At 41.5% G+C, this 18,418-nt stretch overlaps 1 protein-coding gene across 2 annotated transcripts in view; it reads right to left on the bottom strand.

Annotated features, from left to right (window-relative positions):
• EPHA4 (EPH receptor A4) overlaps positions 1-18,418 on the bottom strand; it is a 125,562-nt gene that overhangs the window by 54,546 nt on the left and 52,598 nt on the right. For both annotated transcript variants that reach the window (XM_073359960.1, XM_073359961.1), the window contains exons 4-5: positions 16,379-16,534; positions 1,003-1,341 (exon numbers count right to left, since the gene is read on the bottom strand). In XM_073359960.1, coding sequence (XP_073216061.1) covers positions 1,003-1,341; positions 16,379-16,534 — 495 coding nt within the window. The remainder of the gene's footprint in view (positions 1-1,002; positions 1,342-16,378; positions 16,535-18,418) is intronic.

The following is an 18,418-nucleotide window of genomic DNA, read 5'->3' as shown; positions in this document are numbered from 1 at the left end:
ACTTTAATGAGAGTTGACGCCATTTGGCACCTTGCTGGATCAGGTCATATATCTGAGGGTCTGGTAGCATGATGTCTAGAGATCTGAGTTGTACAAATGCAAGTGCATATGTAAATAATTTTGCACACACACTTCCAGAGTGGAGGCTGTATTTGAAACTTTGGCTGTGTCTGAATGAAAACAGTTTTCCTTAAATTAAAATTTAAAAACAGAATCTGAACTGAATACTGTAGTTCTCCTGCAGTACTGCAAAGTCAAGCAAATAGAACCAAAACCAAAAAGTGGAATGGAATATAGCCTAAACAGAGATGAAACTTACAAATCAAGTTTCACTGTCTTAGCAGGATGACAAGCAAAAAAGCAAACAAAATAGCATAAATGGTGAAAGGTTCATTTGATATTAAAAAACTACTTCAGTTTTGATAAACGGAAATGTTGTTAGTAACTTGGTTATGAAGATATTTAACAATGGGCCAAATTCTGCTTTCCATGTATAAAGGTGCATAGTGTAGGAGAAGCGTGCAAAGAGTTAACACCCCTGATCCTTGAATAGCCCATGTAAGTGCCAGGCAAAGCTTTGGGAAGTGCAGATTACTCCCCCTGTAACTCCCATCCTAATCACTTCCACCTTTAGGGTCTCTCCCACAGGATGCAGAGAGGCAGCAGGGCCATAGCTCCACCCCCTTAGCAATACCCAACAATGTGAGACTGTAGACAGACCAGTATCATGCACCAATAAAGTGCTGCACTGGGAGGGGGGCACGGCTGCTGCAGGGCTGTACCTAAAAGTCCTAATCAAACCCTTCTGTTTTTCTACCCACAGCTTACCTTTGAACATTAACATTACTCCATATAAATGATCCTGAAAATATGGATCTGGCTCAGCACTTTATATTTTGGGTTCTCTTCATTAATTTAATTACAAAGACATGAACTGAAGTCACGGCATTTGCAAAAAGCAGATGGGAGAGGAAGAGGAGGAGAGTGCATTTAGAGGCCTACCTGCTTGGTTAGTCGTCACAGTGACTGAGACAGCCTGGTCCTGGCTGGGGTTTTGCTTAGACACCCCATTCACTGCCCAGATTTCAAAGGTGTAGTTAGCGTGGGCCAGAAGGTCAGTAATAGAGACCCTGGTGGTTTTCAAGCTGTTCTGCTGGGGGCTGAAGTGCACACCACTGCCACATGACCGACAGCGGTTGAGGTCACCAGCCCCACATCTCTTGCATACCACGTTGTAGGAGATGTCGTCGCGGCCACCACTGTTCTGAGGGGCACTCCACTCCAAGTTCACTGATGTCTCATTGACATTGGAAATCAGGTTCAGGGGAGCAGACGGAGGGCCTAGAAAACAAAAATGCCTTTTCTTAAAAACATGTGAAAATATTCCTTCAGGGCATCTCAAAACTCTGTCTCCAGGAGGGGCTGAGTGCCCCAGCTCCCACTGCAGTCAATGATAGTGGAGACTGTGCAGTAGATCTCACTTTATTGGTCCCTTGATGAAGATGAAAAATTAACTCGTTACTAAATAATAACCATACCCTCTGAGGAGCACAAAGCATTTTTTAGACATTAACCAAAGTTAACTCTTGATATTTTATCATAAGTTTTATCACAGATTTTACAATATTATGGATTTTTTTAAGTCTTTTGTGATCTCCTGATGGCAGCATCAAACTCACAAACTTTTGTGTTTATTCAACATCACCAGAGTTCCCCATTATGTATAATGGGAATAATGCCTCAGGCAGTCCTCGGTCAAGATGGCCACCACCTCCTTATATCTTTCACTCATGGAAAGACGGCTGCCACCTCCCACTGTTACCAATTAGACTGAAGCCACTCTGAGACCCCTGCCTAGTAGCCAATGGGCAGGCCTGCATTTTTATTTATGTATTTAAGGCAGGTGTCTTCCTGTACAGGCTCAAAAGTAACAGGAACATCCAAAAAGTAAGTTTTAAATCATATATGATTTTAAAGCTGACCTCATAATTTTTTGAGTTCAGACTCATAATTTTAGAAAACTTAGATTTGGCAAGAATAACTCAGAACACCCTGTGAGGTAGGTAAAGGATTTTATACTGTAAGGAACACTTTACCAACCAGTGAAATGCAGCCACTTCTGGGGGGTGGAACACAGTAGCTACTTAACAATGCACATCGAAATTACAGAAACAACTGAGAACAGGAAATAAGGAAGAATACTGTCTCTGATGCAAATGTAACTGGAGGGAGAATAAGGTAGACAGAAAGTAAGAAAGAGAGTTGGTAGTTGACTAGGATATTGAAGGCCCTTCTCTGAAGGACATGATCACGTGCTTAACAGTCTCGGATTTACATTTTATGACCCCCAAAAGATATTGGGGAGGAACCCTTTTCTAGAAGATCCCAATTTAAAATAGGACTTTTAGAGCTAGTCAAAAAATGGGAAAAAAATTGACAACTTTTCCTGAAAATTCTCTCTCTCAAACTATGTTAGTTCATCAACATTTAGAAATTCAAAAAAATTTCAGAAAGAAAAGGAGTACTTGTGGCACCTTAGAGACCGACAAATTTATTTGAGCATAAGCTTTTGTGAGCTACAGCTCCCTTCATCGGATGCATCTCTACAGGGAAACGGAGGGAGGCAGGAGAAAAAAAACACAAAAATTCCATTCACATTTTTCATGGTTTTTAAAAATTCATCAATTGTTTTAGAAAAAAACAATTGTTTTTGAAAAAATTGAAAAATTTCAGCCAATCTTGTGATGTGTATAAAATAAAGTAATCATAATTTGACAGGTGGCAAAGAGACAGAAACACCCATTAGGCAATGGCCGCAAACTGAATGAACAGAGCTGAAGTAGTATTACAGTATTGACACTGCAAAGCAACTCAATTGTAGCAGAAGGTAACAGTGAAGGGATGACACAGTTTAAAGGATGGTAAAGGGACAGATTTGATCTGCTTGCCCAGACTCAACAGGGATAAGAAGGTCTCAGCTTTGGAGCAGACTGTTGGGGCAGTATCCTCCTTTAAGGAAGGGGAGATTGTGAGGGTCATGTCATATCCTCGGTCCACACTTGAAACATTTCATGAAGCCAGTATGAGTTTTACAAACAGAAAGGGGCCATCCAGTCCTGGGTCTTTAGCATGTGAGGCAGGTGGGTAAAGGAAAAAGATCGTAGATACAGAAACTAAATCGATCTATTTATCTATCTAAGGTACCGAGGTACTCCATCCCCCTAGTATCTGAGCACCTCACACAGTAATAATTACAGAGCAACCCCTTGGATCCAATCCAGCTTGTGAAACATTGCTTCTCTCTCAGAGACAAACCTTCTACTTCTGGGCCTGAAAGGCAGTGGAATTGGTGGGGTCCAATAAGTAAAGCGGTCAGGCCACAGGAAGCCTCTGCAAGGGGTAGTCTGCACTCTTTGTTCACCACAGAGCAGTGCTCCATGCAGGTTTTTATTTATAATTTCTTATTTGTACTATGGTAGCACCTAGAGGCCCCAGTTGAGATCAGGACCTCAGCACTTTAAGATCTGAATTGTACATATACACAGTAAGTGATAGCTCCTGTCATGACAAAAGGTAGAAAAAAGGAATAAGTATTATCTCCGTTTTATAGTGAGGAAACTGAGACATAACCAATCAAGTGAGGTGCCCTGGGTCACACAGGAAGTGTTCTGCAGAGTCAGAGACAGATTGATCCCAGACATCCTGGGTTCCAGTCCAATGCCTTAACCACAAAGCCATCCTTCCTCTCTGTAAAAGTTGATGTAAAACTCCTTGAAGGGGGATGTTTCAGAATCAAGCAAGGAAAAAAGCATATCCAGTGGGTATACAAGTATTCAGATCCACTGGTCAGAATAGCCCCTGAATGTACTAAGGGTGAGGGCAGTGGTCCAGGACACCATTGTAACCATGAGTTGCAGTAACAGCCACAGAACTACTGGTTGGGCACTGAACTATGGGAAAATGGAGGATTCCCATTCACCCTCCAGAATCACAAAACTCCTTTACACAAAGCCCATTTGCTCAAGCTACCCACACAGGGTGACAGCATTTGTCCCTCAGTATTTCTGTCTTGTGGGAAATTTTGCCGTACTACCTTCCAGCAGTTTCATCACGACAAGAGAATTAACGTTAAAATGTCTTTTGGAAAGTAAATAAAAAAGCATACAGAAACAAACAGCAGAAGTACATCCCAATAAACCGAGGGCAATCAGATCCCACTCTTGCCTGCTAAGGGAGCTGAACACCCATGAAGATCAACGCATCCCAAAAAATGCTCAGCACCTCACAGGACTAAGCCGTGGACAAACACAGCTCCTGGCTTCGCGGAAATGCCGAAGTGTTTTAAAGTGAGATGTTTTCTACAGACTTGCCACGACACTTACTATAACCCCACCACCTTCAATAGCATCTACCCCATCTTGTTTGCATGTCTGGAGAGCCATGAGAAGGGCTGCCATTAAGGCGAGTCTGATTAATGCTTTGCTGCTTAAAACAGGACCAGCTTATAAAACCCTTACTCTCAACAAGTAGTACCTTACTCTGCAAAAAGTCCCACTGACTTCAATGGGGGGCATTCATGAAGTAAGATACTGAATATGAGCAAGGTTTGTATAGTCTGGCCTATAATATACTTCAAATATCCTAAACAGCTGCCTCTGGCTCAGATACTGCAGCAACTTTTGGGTTAAACCTAGAGTTACTCTGAAGTCCATTAAGGCCTTAAGACGCTTTTCCAAGGCTCTGTGTCCAGTTTCACGTGGGAAAATGTGCCACAATGAATCAAGCTCCTCAGAAGCAAAAAGTCAGTAATTAGTATGTGGGACAGGGCACGGCAGTGTCTAAACAGAGAAGCAATGAAGCGGAAAACTAGGGAAGCAGATGCTTGCAGGTTGCAGAGATGAGCACACCACCTCCAGCATGAAAAGGAAGATGCAGGGGAGTTACCCAATGATGGTTGGACATTAAAGGGAGGGGAAAGGCAATTTCCTTTCCTCCTGAAGCATATTTGCTAATGGAGCTATAAGAATTAGGAGTGGGCAGAGTTTTCAGATTGAGAAGCTTAGTTTCAGTCTCTTTTATAAAACACAGGGCATTTTTCCTATCTCATCTGCGATCAGCACATCCTTTGTTTCGGACATGCCTAGAGCTTCCTGTGCCAGGTCAGAAGAAAATACCCTTAAAATGACACAAGGGAAAATCCTTTCATGGACACAGAGGGCCCTAAATAGAGTGAAGCCAGTGTTTTTCCACTGCAAAGCAAGTGGAGGGAGCAAACATGCTACTGGGATCACACAGGGAAACGGCACCTTCTGCAGGCCAGAGAGCTGCATTCATAGGGGTTCCCCTTTTGGGCCCTCATGGAGGAAGGTTTGGATATGGGATAGGAGGGGTTAGGGTGATGGCTCTCTGCCGTGTTGCCAATTCTTGAGATTTTATCATGTCTAGTCATTTATGGTGCTTTTCTAATAGCCGCAGGTGCAGGAAGCATAATAATGCATGTTCCACAGACAAAGAGGGAAGGGAAGTTTTGAATTTTACTACTTCTTGGACCCCATAAATTCCACATCACAACAGCCACTCTACATCAGTCTAACCCATGAGGTAACTTGAAGCAAACAGGGGACCTTGAGCGTAGCAGGAGAGGTACATTTCATCGCACTGCATTGTGTCTATCAATTTTCCAGAAAAGCACTACAAAGCTCTCTGTTTAGAAAGAGTTTTTGTTTAATACAGAAATGATATTTGTCAGATGACTAATGTTGTCCCTAACCTTGAACCACCTAACACACAACCAGAAGAGATGCCATTGTGTGCACGTGCCAAAATGGTTCTGTCAGAAAAAAGTGTTGCTCTGTGAATGTGCTAAACCATTGCAAAAGGCAAGTGGTGCAAAGAACAGTCCATGCAATTGGATCAATGCTCCTGCCACGGCTTCCTCACACAGGGATTGATTATGCCCAGTCCTTCATGCATGCACAAGCCCTGGCACAGTCCTGGCACCCAAATGTACCAGGGCTGTGCAAATCTAGCACTACTGCTGGTACAGGACTCCCCAAAAGGAGTAAAGAACGGGCCACGACCCCATTACAGGACAGCAGAACAGAACCTGTGTGCCTGGAGGAAAGTGAATACTACACTTTGTCAAAGGGTGGCGCCATGACTGCAATCTTGGAAGCACTATGCTGACCTGAGGTGTTCCCACCAGGGCAGTGCCTCTTAGTACTACCCACTACCATGATCTGTGACATACAGGCACAGTCTGGCACTTCACACAGACATACCTTCAGAGTTCCAACCTACCCTGTCTCTGTGCTGCTGTAAATCCTCCCTGACCTACATGGCCCTTAAAAGCCTTGAGAAATAATCAGCACGGGTGCATTAGGGTTAGAAATTTGAATACATTGTTTTAGGTGATTGCATGTGAGTTCTTGCTATGACTAAGGTTTTAATAGCAGGGATTTTACATATTGCATTTTTATTAGTGTTCTGCCCAACAAGGTGTTTCTCTGAAAACCTCCCTGGGTGTGTGCAGACAGTAAATTCAATTATACCTTTCCACGACTGGACCCAGATAGACTTGTTTGGCATAGGAAATACTGTTTTCACTAGACCAGATAATTTAGTCCAGCAACAATACTTGGTTAGAAGGTTTGGATTAAAGGACAGCAAAAGAAAAGAAAGAAAGGATTCCAGCAAAGCAGCTCCTGAGCCACACTGTCGTTCTGCGTAGTGAGAAATTTATAGCATGGGTCTCAAGCCATCAAAGCTTCCTCAGCCTGACAAGATGTCAGCATTCCATCCTGAAACAAACAACATTCTGAAATTCTGGATGGTCTTTTAATGCGGATGTTACGTGCGGGGGTGTTTTATCCAGTGATGACATACACCTTTTTTACCAAGACTCCTGAAGGGCTTTCTCTTACACAAAAGCTATGGAGAGGGTTTATTTTTCCCCTTTTTCTTTGGATTTACGTGGACAAAGCCTTTAAGATAAAGTGTTTTCTTTTTAATGAACCTGAATAGTCATTATAGGGTATTTTAGTAATGCTTTTTGTATTAGATAAAAAAAAAAATCAATTCTAGGATCCAGCATGGGTTTAACATCCAGGGGAAATACGCCTCTTAATGCTTTTAAAGTGAATTTAGTGCTTGTGAGAGGTGCTAGATTGATAGCACTGACAACTAATGTCTATTTAGCCACAGAAGAGTAGCTGTGCAAGCTTGCCCCAACTGCCCTGCTGTAGTGACTCAGCCCTGTTACTAGAGGGATCAGCACCAGAAGCTGCAGGGCGTGCCTTTCTCTCTACCAATTCAGTCCTTGGCCTCTCTGCGGAGGGTGTCTATAAGGGTACCTGTGTTGGTGGGTTTTGTGATTGTGACACATTCCCATCAGGGACTACAGTGATACCACAAGCAATCAGATAGTAACAATTTCTGTTTACTACCAACCAGGGCTAAGATTTTGTTTATTATCTTGAAAGAGTGCATGTGCGTGGGTGCAGTTCTATTAAAAAAGCAAACAGAAACCCACGCCCTCCACAGACCTGTTAATGGAGGTTTTCCAAATATACACCACACAAGGCCAGGCTTTATCTTAAACACCTGCGCAGTCACTGACATTAGTGTCTTTAAAACAAGGCACTCTTTCTGTTAGTCACTTTTAAAAGAGGTGGGGATTCCTAACTGGACTACTAAATTAGACAAGAGATTTTCCATTGACTTCAGTGGATTGTGGATCAGGCCCTAACAGAAGCTCGTCTTTCCAGTTTGACTCTTATCACACGATACCGTGTGAAATGAAAACCAGTTATTGCTGTGCAGAGCCTAAAACCCCAAAAGGCTGTATCCTGAAAGGTGCTGAGTGCCTCCTATGCAGAGAGCCTTCTGGGAGGTCAGCAGGCACTGAGAGCACTCAGGCTCAGATTTTTTAAAGGTATTAGGTGCTGCTCCGCTCATTGTAGCATCTAACTGGTTGAGCATGTTCAGTGGGACTCAGTTTCTAAATCCTTCTGAAAATGAGCCTTGGGTGTTGCAGTGCTCAGTGCTGCAATGCTTAAATACCTTTAAAAAGCTGGGCCTAAGTACCTATTACGTTCCTGAGTACCAGGCCTTCACTCATTGGAATTCAAATCCATTCATTCACTGTGTATATGTGTGTGTAAAAGAACATTTCTCCATCATGATACCCGTGCAGAATGTGCAATGGATGATTATTACTTTTGAATGGGTTCTCATCCAACATTCAGTCTACTTCTAATTTGTAGCATGAACCCCAAAGGAAGCTGTAACTCACTGGCAATTCCCACCAAACATTAGGAAACCTCACACATGCAAAAAGGACTTTTATCTTCTTTAACGATCCCTGTGCTATCCTTGGGGGGGGGGGGGGGGGGAATCATCTATGAGTCCTGGTACCGGCAAGACAGACCTTAGCTTGATAAGGATTGATGTGATCCTACCACAAAATAAGATGTCAAGATGCCCCGCTGTGGTTTAAAGCAAGCCTAATCTTCATCTTTAAACCAAGAAAGTTTTATTGAACACGGTTAAATTAATCAAAATGTAAATTATGGACCTGATCCAGAGCTTATGAAGGCAATGGAAAGACTGACTGGCTTCCGTGGGCTTTGGCTCAGGCTCTACAGAATGATTTTATGGGCCTGATCCAGCAAGATGCTGGCTGTCCTCAACTCCAATGCCTCAGGAGTAAGCCCTATGTAAAGGAGAGCCTAGCGCACTGCATAGCAGAGTCATACAACAGAAAAGACCAGCCAAGACTCACTGTAATCTAAAAGGGACCTGGTATGAATAGGACTGATTCGAATCAGCAATTTGACTGAGTAAACTATAGGAAAGCCCTGAAGTTTTTGATAAGATACAGGAACAACTTTGCAGTATAAGCATCTGGGAGTAAATGTCCAGATGTCAGCTCCTCTAATGGCAAGAAAACCTAACTGGATACATATTATTCATTGTACAATAAGTCATAAAAAATCAAATACATCTTCTATTGTATGAGGTTTGGAAGCCAGACACTGCATACGATATAGCAAGAATAAAAAGGACTATATAAAGAGATGCAAAGAGGAGAAAGATTCATATCTAGAACAGCTCCCAGAACCCAGCGTCTTTTAACCATAAAAGTATTTTTTTTAATCCATCACAAGTCTAAAATTGAACTCCCTAGAGACAAAGGTCAAGCACGAATGCAGATTGCAGTGTTTCCAACTGGGTGCACAGAAAAAAACCCTCAAATAAATAATAAGATAAATTCCTTTAAACTCCTGTTGCTGCCTCACTGAAACACTGGGGAAACTGGTGCAAGGACAAGAGTTCAAGAAGAAGCACCTTGGTTCTCCTCTTTCTATTTTATAAAGCTTCATTAATCATGTACAACTTTGGAGCTGTCAATAATGCTTCAGTGTCTGGGCTGTGAAGCCCTTCAGATAAGCCTTTGTTGTTAATCTCTCTCCATCTGAAAGACAGGTTATAACACAGAGTAAACACTTGGGATGTGTAAGTTTTGACTCTGAAATAAAGTCCATGCTTTCCCCTGACAGTTGTATATGTTGCTACCACTAATTGCTTTCTTTCAGCAGTTGTGGACAGCTCTCTTGTTGCTGCAGGCTAGTTTACATAAGGGCTGCCATTTACGGCAATGGTTGCTTCTTAACTGTATGGACATTCCTGGTCATTTATCATTATAGGCTATGTGTTTTTACAACTGTGAGGGCTAAAGTTAACAGTCCACTAAATGTAACAACGACTTGAGATATCAATCATCAGCTACTTTCCTTCTTTTTGGGCACAGATTAATATTAGTTCAGGTTTTTAATAGATTCACCAGGATATCTGATTGATACACAAGGGCCGGATTCCAAAGTTGTTACTCAGGCAAGACTCCCTTTGATGTCAGTGGGAGTTTTGCCTGACTAGGACCTTTGGAACTGGGCCCATGATAGAAATGTACATTTTCCTGGCATGCATTATTTCCCATTGACATGCCAAAAGACCTCTTCCCCTTTGGTTACTGGATATGTAAGACTTGGTTTCTAGGATTTAAAGAACAATGCAATTGATATCTCCACTTCTCTGAAGCTAAGCTAGTTACTGCAGAGCTCTAATTATTAATGTTCCATTGGAGGTCTGAGACACACGTCACCTTTGTGTGGGCTCTCTGAATTCCCCCACCAATAGCTACTCTAGTAACAACTATTGACCTTCCTAAACCAGCATGTGTGGCAACTCATGCTCTCAAACAGCCGAAAGAAGCACGACCACATCTTCTCTAACTAGCTTAACTGCAGATAAGAGCAACTATCCATCCAATTGCTTTTTAGATTAAAAGCAATGAAACCCATTACAGACGGCAAAAGGTTCTCTGGATATTGGATAGGAAAAAGTCCAGTCTGGAAAAATAGGTCATAACACTGCAACAAACTGCTGAATTCTTTACTTTGGCAAAACTTGATTTACTTCAATGGGAATTTTGCCTGAGTATGGACTTCAGTACTGCGCCAAATCAGAGTCCCAAATTAATCAAGTAAATGTCTGTACTAATTTAAAGATATGGAGAAAGAGAGGCAGTAGCTGGCTAATATCTCAAGGGAATCTTGCCTTTAATGAACTGTTGATTTTAGCCTTAATTGTAATTAATACACAGCCTTGTACAACTCCCCTGGCTCCCCATTCACATCAAGATCTGGTCCAAAAAATGCCCTCTATGTTTTTAAAATGTTCTATAGACTTGTTTCAGTGAGTCGACCCCCTCTCTTGTCCCATACCCTCCTCCCACTTAGCCTCTCCTCAGTCCCTTCATCCAATCACAGTGTTTGTGGAGAGAGAGCCTTCTCCTCTGAAATTCCTGTCATCCAAAATCCCTTCCAATATAGCTGCAGCTAACTGATGACATATTTCTAAATCTCTTCTAAAAACAAAATTAAAAAAATCCCCCAAACTACTCTTCCCTATTGCCTCTGCTAAACACAATTCTTTCTCCTGCCACTGTTATTTTTGTATAAGTTTGCAACTGTAATATTTTACCCTAAAAAGTTTTTCAAGGTAACAGTTGGTATGAAGGAAGTGCTACACAATACGGTTATGGGTTATTGTTCCTTAAAAGATGAGGCAGCATTTCATATAATTAAATCTGTCTTAAAGGAATAATAAAATCAGTTGTTTAATTATGGTCTTCTAATAAGGTGAGGCAGAATTATTACATTGGGAAACACAGTCTCTTATGACAGGAGGGTGCCAAATAAGGGTGGTCTCTTGTATAGGTTTCAATGTCGTTTACACTGGTCCTCACTTGCTCTCTCATAGCATATAGTACAACTTCTCATTGAAGGCCTCAGACTGCATTTCTAGAAAAAGTGTGGGGGAAACCCTGGGAAGAAAATATGGAGAAGTCCATGCTAAAGCTGCCTGAAACACACTACCGCTTCCATGGCCACATGTTTTCCCCTACTATCTGGTTCTTCTGCACCAGCAGTTGACCTCAAATTATATACAATTAGAACAGGTGACATCAGAATTTGTCTGGATGTGCAGTGAAGGGCTACGTTTAAGAAAAAATGTATGTGTGTGTTCTTTATGCAAAAATGTAAGCAATTGTAGTAAATATACTAAATACATGCTCAGATGACCAGCTCTATGTGCAATTAGTCATTCGCATGCAGAGTTATTGTGAATGTATTTGCAAATAGGTATGTAACTGCACCCACATTTTTGAAAATGTAGGCCAATGTTTATCTTTGTGATATTTTAAGTGTAACAGAGGATAGAATCAAGGACATATATGAAAAAGTAACATTTGCAAGATTAAAGTGTTTAGACCTTACAGACCTTTTTTTAAACCTTGACCTTGGAAACAAGTAAGGACAGTGTTATTTTAATTTACATTCAAATTTTAACAACACAGTCACACAGCACTAGTGGAATCCACATTGAGTTTCCACTGTTCATCATTTCATTATGGTTCATTATGTTGATAACTGTCAGAAAGCATTAGAAGCAGGGGGCTTGAGTAATAGGACTGAAATGGTAATTTAAAAACAATATACTTTCTGGAGGAAATACAGAAGTGCACTAAATTCAATTAGAAGAGGTGAATGTAAAGACAAACTAAGTGGTGTTTGCTGTTTGAAGTAAGGCTCTTTTGATTTCTTGATAACCTAAACTAGAGAGAGTCTTTTTAAAGCAGGCACTTTCATCACACATCTTGCTAAATTTGTTCTCATTAACTCTAAGCTCCTTTGGTATAAACTGTCTTAAAAAGCAGCTGTTTTAGGAATATTTTAGGCCATGCCAAACTATCAATCAATCAGACCTTGTTTGGGTGGCACAACAGTCTAAATTATTCAGGGTCATTTACTTAGACAGATCTCAAGCTGGACAGTCTATGCTAATCATCTCTCTTTTGTAAAATCCTCCCAATCACAAACCATTAATAATCTTGATCAAACAGGCAATATAAACAACACAAAAGTGCCTCATACCAGCTTATAATGTGTGTACTGTTTGCTAAAAAACAGTGAAAGAGACACACAGGGTAAGCAAGAGCAACTCTCATTGACTTGAGTGGGAATTACACCTGTCTATGCCAGAGTGGAATTTAGCAAGGGGAAAAAATGTCTAAAATCGGCATCCTCACAGATTAGAAAGAGAAATTCAGGAATGAAGAGCATGACTGTTAAATTGGTGGCTTTCTACCTTTCATAGCTTTGTTTATTGTGGAGACCATTAATACCCTATTTAAGTGCTAACCTTATGATAGACCCATCTTCTCAACAAGTACTGAAGTATAATGAAGGTCTGAAGAGTTGCATTAATATAACTTTTGTCATGCTTCCAGAGGGGAAAAATGACTGTTTTCCATAGTTTCTGCTCAAGTGTACTATAGGTCAATCATACCATTTCCTTGCCCTAGCACACAGCTGACAAGCCCTGTGCGCTTTAGAATTGCAAGTCTGAATTCCTGACTTAGCCGATGAGGCGGATCCAAAGTAAGAAGGAGAATTTTGTCTAAGAAAGGAGGAAGTGGTTCTTTTCCTTGGCAATGACACAACATCAGTGATTATCCCATGGAGGGGAGACTGAAGTGAAAGTTCCCTTCTGTCCCATAAGTAAACGTATGTCTTCCTGTCTTTGTGCATCGATGTCTGCCCTATTCACATGTCCCAGCTACAACCTGTGGCTCAAATTCTGCTGTCATTCATACCCATGCAACCCTACCTGGCCATATTCTGCTCTCAATATTGTAGGTGTAAGTCAGGAGTAACTACTGGTATCAGTGGCGCTATACTTGATTTCTACCAGTGTAACTAAGAGTTGAATTTGGGTCATTTACTTAAAGGGGGCATGAGCAAGAGTTAAAAAGTGGTTTGTATAACTTAACACAGGACAAATCCAGAGAACATGTAAAATATTCCTCATCAAATCTTTGATGCAGAGGGGGTAGTGTCAGAATATTCCAAGCTCTGGGGAACATGATCGGCCCAGCATATCAGAAACTAGGGGCAATTTTCGTAAACATGAGAATTGTGTAAAAGGGAAGGGAGGAAGATTTCTAATTCCCTCTCATCCATAAGCACAATCAGGTTAATGGAAAGCTGTAAGAGTCTTCCTCCCCAAGCCTGCAAAGGGTAAGATACAAATGACAAGAGAGCAGCCGATATATTACTAAAAGAAATCGATACCAAAGGGTCAAGGATCTACAGAAAAGAGTCCTGAGAAGACTGAAGTTCTTCATCTTAAAAAAAGGTTTAGAAATAATAATATATAGTTAAAAAAAGGATCAATCCACAGTGCATTCCAGGTGTTTCCCTCCAAATTACCCAACACTACTTTTGTTCACCTGGTCTAATAGTTCTCCAAGTGAACAGAAACCCGATTTTACAAGCCACTGGAGCATAGTCTATCTTTTTGCTAGAAGAATGGATCTCAGATACTGTGTTTTATTTCTTCATTAGTGTGCCGTCACACTGAGCGATTACTAAATGCAGGGCTGAATGAGAATACCAGGGTTAAAGAGAGCATAATGAACAAAGAAGGTGCCTGATTATTATGGCTGTCAGCACAAGGGAATTGGGTTTGTCACCTGGTTTAACCAACTGGTAAGAACTGATTAGCGTCTGAAATTAGTTTGAAAAAAAAACTTCTGATGTTTATGTTCCTCTCCGTCTCCACATCTTGTCAGGAAAGGCAGACAAACTCAGGGGGTTCTTCTGGAAGGGTTATTTACATACAGGCTCCCTAAATGGCTTCCATCACTTGCCCAGAAGGAGTTGGCCAATGGCTACGTGGAACTGGTTTCGGAAGGAGTGGTGCAGCGGGTGTCCTCTTGCAAAACCCATCTTGCTGTGAGACGAAGCCTTAACATGCTCACGTGGGGATACACTGCATTATCAGAGCATTTTCTGTTGTATATGTCATAAGCATACACAGTCATAAACAACACTAGAACACAGCTAAGCCAAAAACTGCAGAGGAGGGGTGTGCTGGAGAGTGTGCGGCCTGCCGTATGTGACTGCTTTCTCGATCATAAACAAACACTGAAATAACCTTGTTGTTCTCCTTCATTTTGGGTCACATAGAAATAAACCCTTTCACTTTTTTTAGCAATCCAACAAAACAAATCCATTTCACATTTCTTACAGACCACATGCAAGCGCACGCATGCACACTCTTTCCTTAATATATAAAGGCTCAAATCATAGCATTGAGCTACAGTGGGTGCAGTGTAAATCCACACTGTTCCAGGTAGAGCTCAGACCTGGACCATCATTCTTCCTCCAATGGTCCAGTTGTTTCTGTGTGCCCAGTATTCTCATTTGCAGAAGTGAGGAGTGGGGGCAGAGCTATGTCCCCATTTCTTGGGTTAAGCTATAACCCTGGAGTAATCCCGAGAACAGCGACTGCAGTTGTGACCGAGTATCGCACCAGCCTCAACCCCACTACACACACAAGCTGGTCAGAACCTCACCCACAGTGATTAAACTTAGCAAACATGGACCCTAGCCCAAACTGATCATTTGCAGGTATATGCTTCACAAGAAAGAACTGTACTTGTAAATATACATGTTATCCTTCCACAAAACCATTTCCTGGATATGACTCATTATCCATTAGAACTCTCTCTTTGCACTTTGGTCACCTGCACATACTGTGTCGCCTTACCTCAAACCTTCGTTTGGTAGTTTCATTTTTGGTCAGGACTTCTCTCACTAAGCCACGTTTTCATTAGTATAATGAAATATACTGGTATAATAATTGTGCTTAGGGGTGCAATTATTGGAAGGGAAGGGCTGGAATTTAGGGGCAGTGCTATAACAGTGATGGACAAAAAATGATTTCCTCTTTGAAGGGGAGAAATGAAGATTAAAAGGGATACTATAAAATGTGACCCATCTCCCCACAAGAAATTTGGATTACAATAAAAAACTAACAAAACAAAAAGTCTCTCTCTCTCTCACAGACACCTCCACATCCTGATTCTGATCAAAAAGCAGTCCCTATAGACTTCAATGGGAGCCAAGAATATACCCCAGCAAAATATAGCCTTTATGTTTATTAACTCAGAATATTACATTCGTACAGAAAAAAACCCTCAATTATCAAAATATTAGGCTGAGGGATGGTTTAAGTCTCACTTCTTAATCAGCATGACCCACTAACACATACCTGGCCTGATATACCAGTTGTAGTTACCCCCGTAGGCATGCTTCCCTGATGAAAACATCCTTGTGGAATTAAAATGTAATCTCCTCTTTCCCCACAAATTGGAGGGACTGGAGGATTTACAGGTTGCATATATGCACTTATAAACTATGTATGTATTGGGGCACAACAAACCAAGCATGTTGGTATTTAAGACTGCTACTGCCATCATTAAGGAGTCATGCTGTAAATTTTAAGCTAGTCAGCACTGATAGTCTCACTAAATATCCAAATATTTACATTCATCCTAGTAACTGTGAGCAAATGTATCACAATTTCTACAAACATTAAGATTTTAAAACAGAAGAGGCTGTCTAATCCAGAGGATAGTGAACTGGACTGGGACTCAGGAGATATGGGTTCTATTCCTGTCTCTGCCACTGATAATAATGGAGCATGAGGTCAAACCTTTGATTATTATTGCTGAGCTATTTATTTTTACAGCAACTGGTTTCATCTCTCATTTAATTACAAATTTCATGTTATGCTTTGTGTTGGGAAAAGACCTGCTTTTGATACGTTGCGTTTACTTGGCTAAGAGGAACGATTACTGAATGTTGCTGCCGCACACTTCTCAAAGTGAAACGTGCATCTCGAGGGAACATTTTTCATACAAATTATTGAGGCAGAAAGAATAACTAAATAAGAGAGTCCGACTTACGGGTGCAGGGCATGGAGGCAGCATCATTTTCGGCTCGGAAAAAGCCCCGATCACAGGTGCAGGAGGTAGAGCCTTCCCAAATGGAGTAGCTGTGCGATGGGCATTTGGCACAGGAAACATCTGTGGAGAGAGCCTTGTAGTATCCAATTTTGCAAGCTAGGAGAAAAGGGAATGGAGAGTGTTATTTGCCCAGGATGTGACAATAAAATGCTGTCTCCTCTACTCAAAACCTAGGCTGGAGACATTTTCAAAGAAGAACAAACCATGCCCACCTAGTCCCAGGTGAGAAGTTAACAAACCAAGAAATTCTTAGTTGCTAGCCCTACACTGAGGGATACCAATTTCTAATTCAAACAAGGGCCTTTGAGAAGCTGATCTGGTGATGTTACAAGAGCACCTATAAGCACATTTCCCTACCAACTTTGCTGGAAAATCTGCTTCATCTTTGTGTTATACATGAACTTGCATGTCACCCACTGTTCCCACCTGCGTGCACACACTCATACAGCGCAGTAATAGGGCACAACTGTTTAATTCTATGACCACTTAAGGAATGGCAGCTGACAGTCTGACAGTGCCAATTTTGGAGATGGAGTGGAACAGGCAACCACTGTGATTGGCAGGGAGGCTCTGAGTCTTACATGCCCGGAAATGGCATGTCTCCCTTCTGGCAAGGCAGGATTAATTTGGCTCTTTCTTCCCAAGGGAGGAAATAAGCATGTTCTTCCCTCCTCGAAGCTAGGGTATCCAATAACTGCAGTGCTGGCATGTGCACTGAATCCTCATGTGCACTTGGCAACCTTTCAGTGACATCATCTTCATTTACATGGATGGCTACTTTTACATCACTTGGAAAAATCTCACTACTGTCATGAATAGCAAGTTTTAGTAGGGGCCCCCAGGTATGTCATCCTAGAAATCTGTGCCTTGGCAAAAGAGAGAAGGCAGCCAACACCACTGGCTTTCAACCCTTCAGGGGACAGAGCAAACTTCCAGGCGTTTTTTATAAGAACAGACAGTGTAAGAGGGAGGGTTATTCCCAATATTTACAGCATGACTCACTCTCCAGGCTCTTCATTTAGCACCTAGACTATCTTTAGAGTTCCCACACTGTTACATGTATGCCTACAGAAAGGAACAGGCAGTCCCATTCAATGCCTTTCTTCCTCTCTGCACTCATCCAGTTGTTGTTGTTTTTCATTTATTCTTTTCTTTTTATGATACACACCCTAGACAGGGATTTTAGCAACACATTTGTAAAGGAGCGAGTTACTTCACTCTTCCTAACCAAAGCCACTGACGGAATTTCCTTAACGAGTCTAAACTTCATGATGTGTGGAGCGCTGTCAATAAAAGCACTGCGAGATCAATCTCGGCCTTGCTCACTTTGGCTGTCACTGGACCAGTGAATCTTATAATAACATGTTGCTCCAATGACTAAGATTTATGCTTCCAGAGTTTATACACATCACATAATTAGATAAGGTTCAGCTTGCAAGGTGCTTTTTGGCTACACTTCAAATGGCCTTGGGGTTTCGATTAAAATCAGAAACCGCTGCTTTGGCAGGAAGAAGCTCTGGGGTCAAGCCCAACCTCTCCACATCAAATACAATTAGTCCCCGAACACAAATAGAAACCCACTGGGTACAGGCCGTCACTCAGTCAGTCACAGTAAACAAAAGCAACTTGTGTAAAATGGATTATTCTGCATCCACTAGTACGGGCTGCCAAAAGAAGGGAAAACTACCTTAATATTTTTTTACATCGGAGTTGCAATGTTTGACGAATGAGCTCAAATACGGCTAGCAGCCTTGATGCATTTGGTTTAAAACCACTGACATGTAAATGACAGACTCTGAGTAAAGTTACACTGGTGTAAATTGGTAGTAACTCTCTTGAAAATGGTGGTGCATCTGGTTTGTATTAGCATAACTCGGATCACAATCATGCCCTAATTCTGAAAATGACATATACATAAATGCCGACAGAGAGCACTTTTTTGCAATGTAAAAAAGAAAGGGAGATGAAAAAAATACAACC

The sequence above is a fragment of the Lepidochelys kempii genome, chromosome 9 (assembly GCF_965140265.1).
Source record: "Lepidochelys kempii isolate rLepKem1 chromosome 9, rLepKem1.hap2, whole genome shotgun sequence".
Taxonomy (NCBI): domain Eukaryota; kingdom Metazoa; phylum Chordata; order Testudines; family Cheloniidae; genus Lepidochelys; species Lepidochelys kempii.
The sequence above is the reverse complement of the archived record's forward strand: the minus strand, read 5'-3'. Positions and strand labels throughout refer to the sequence as shown.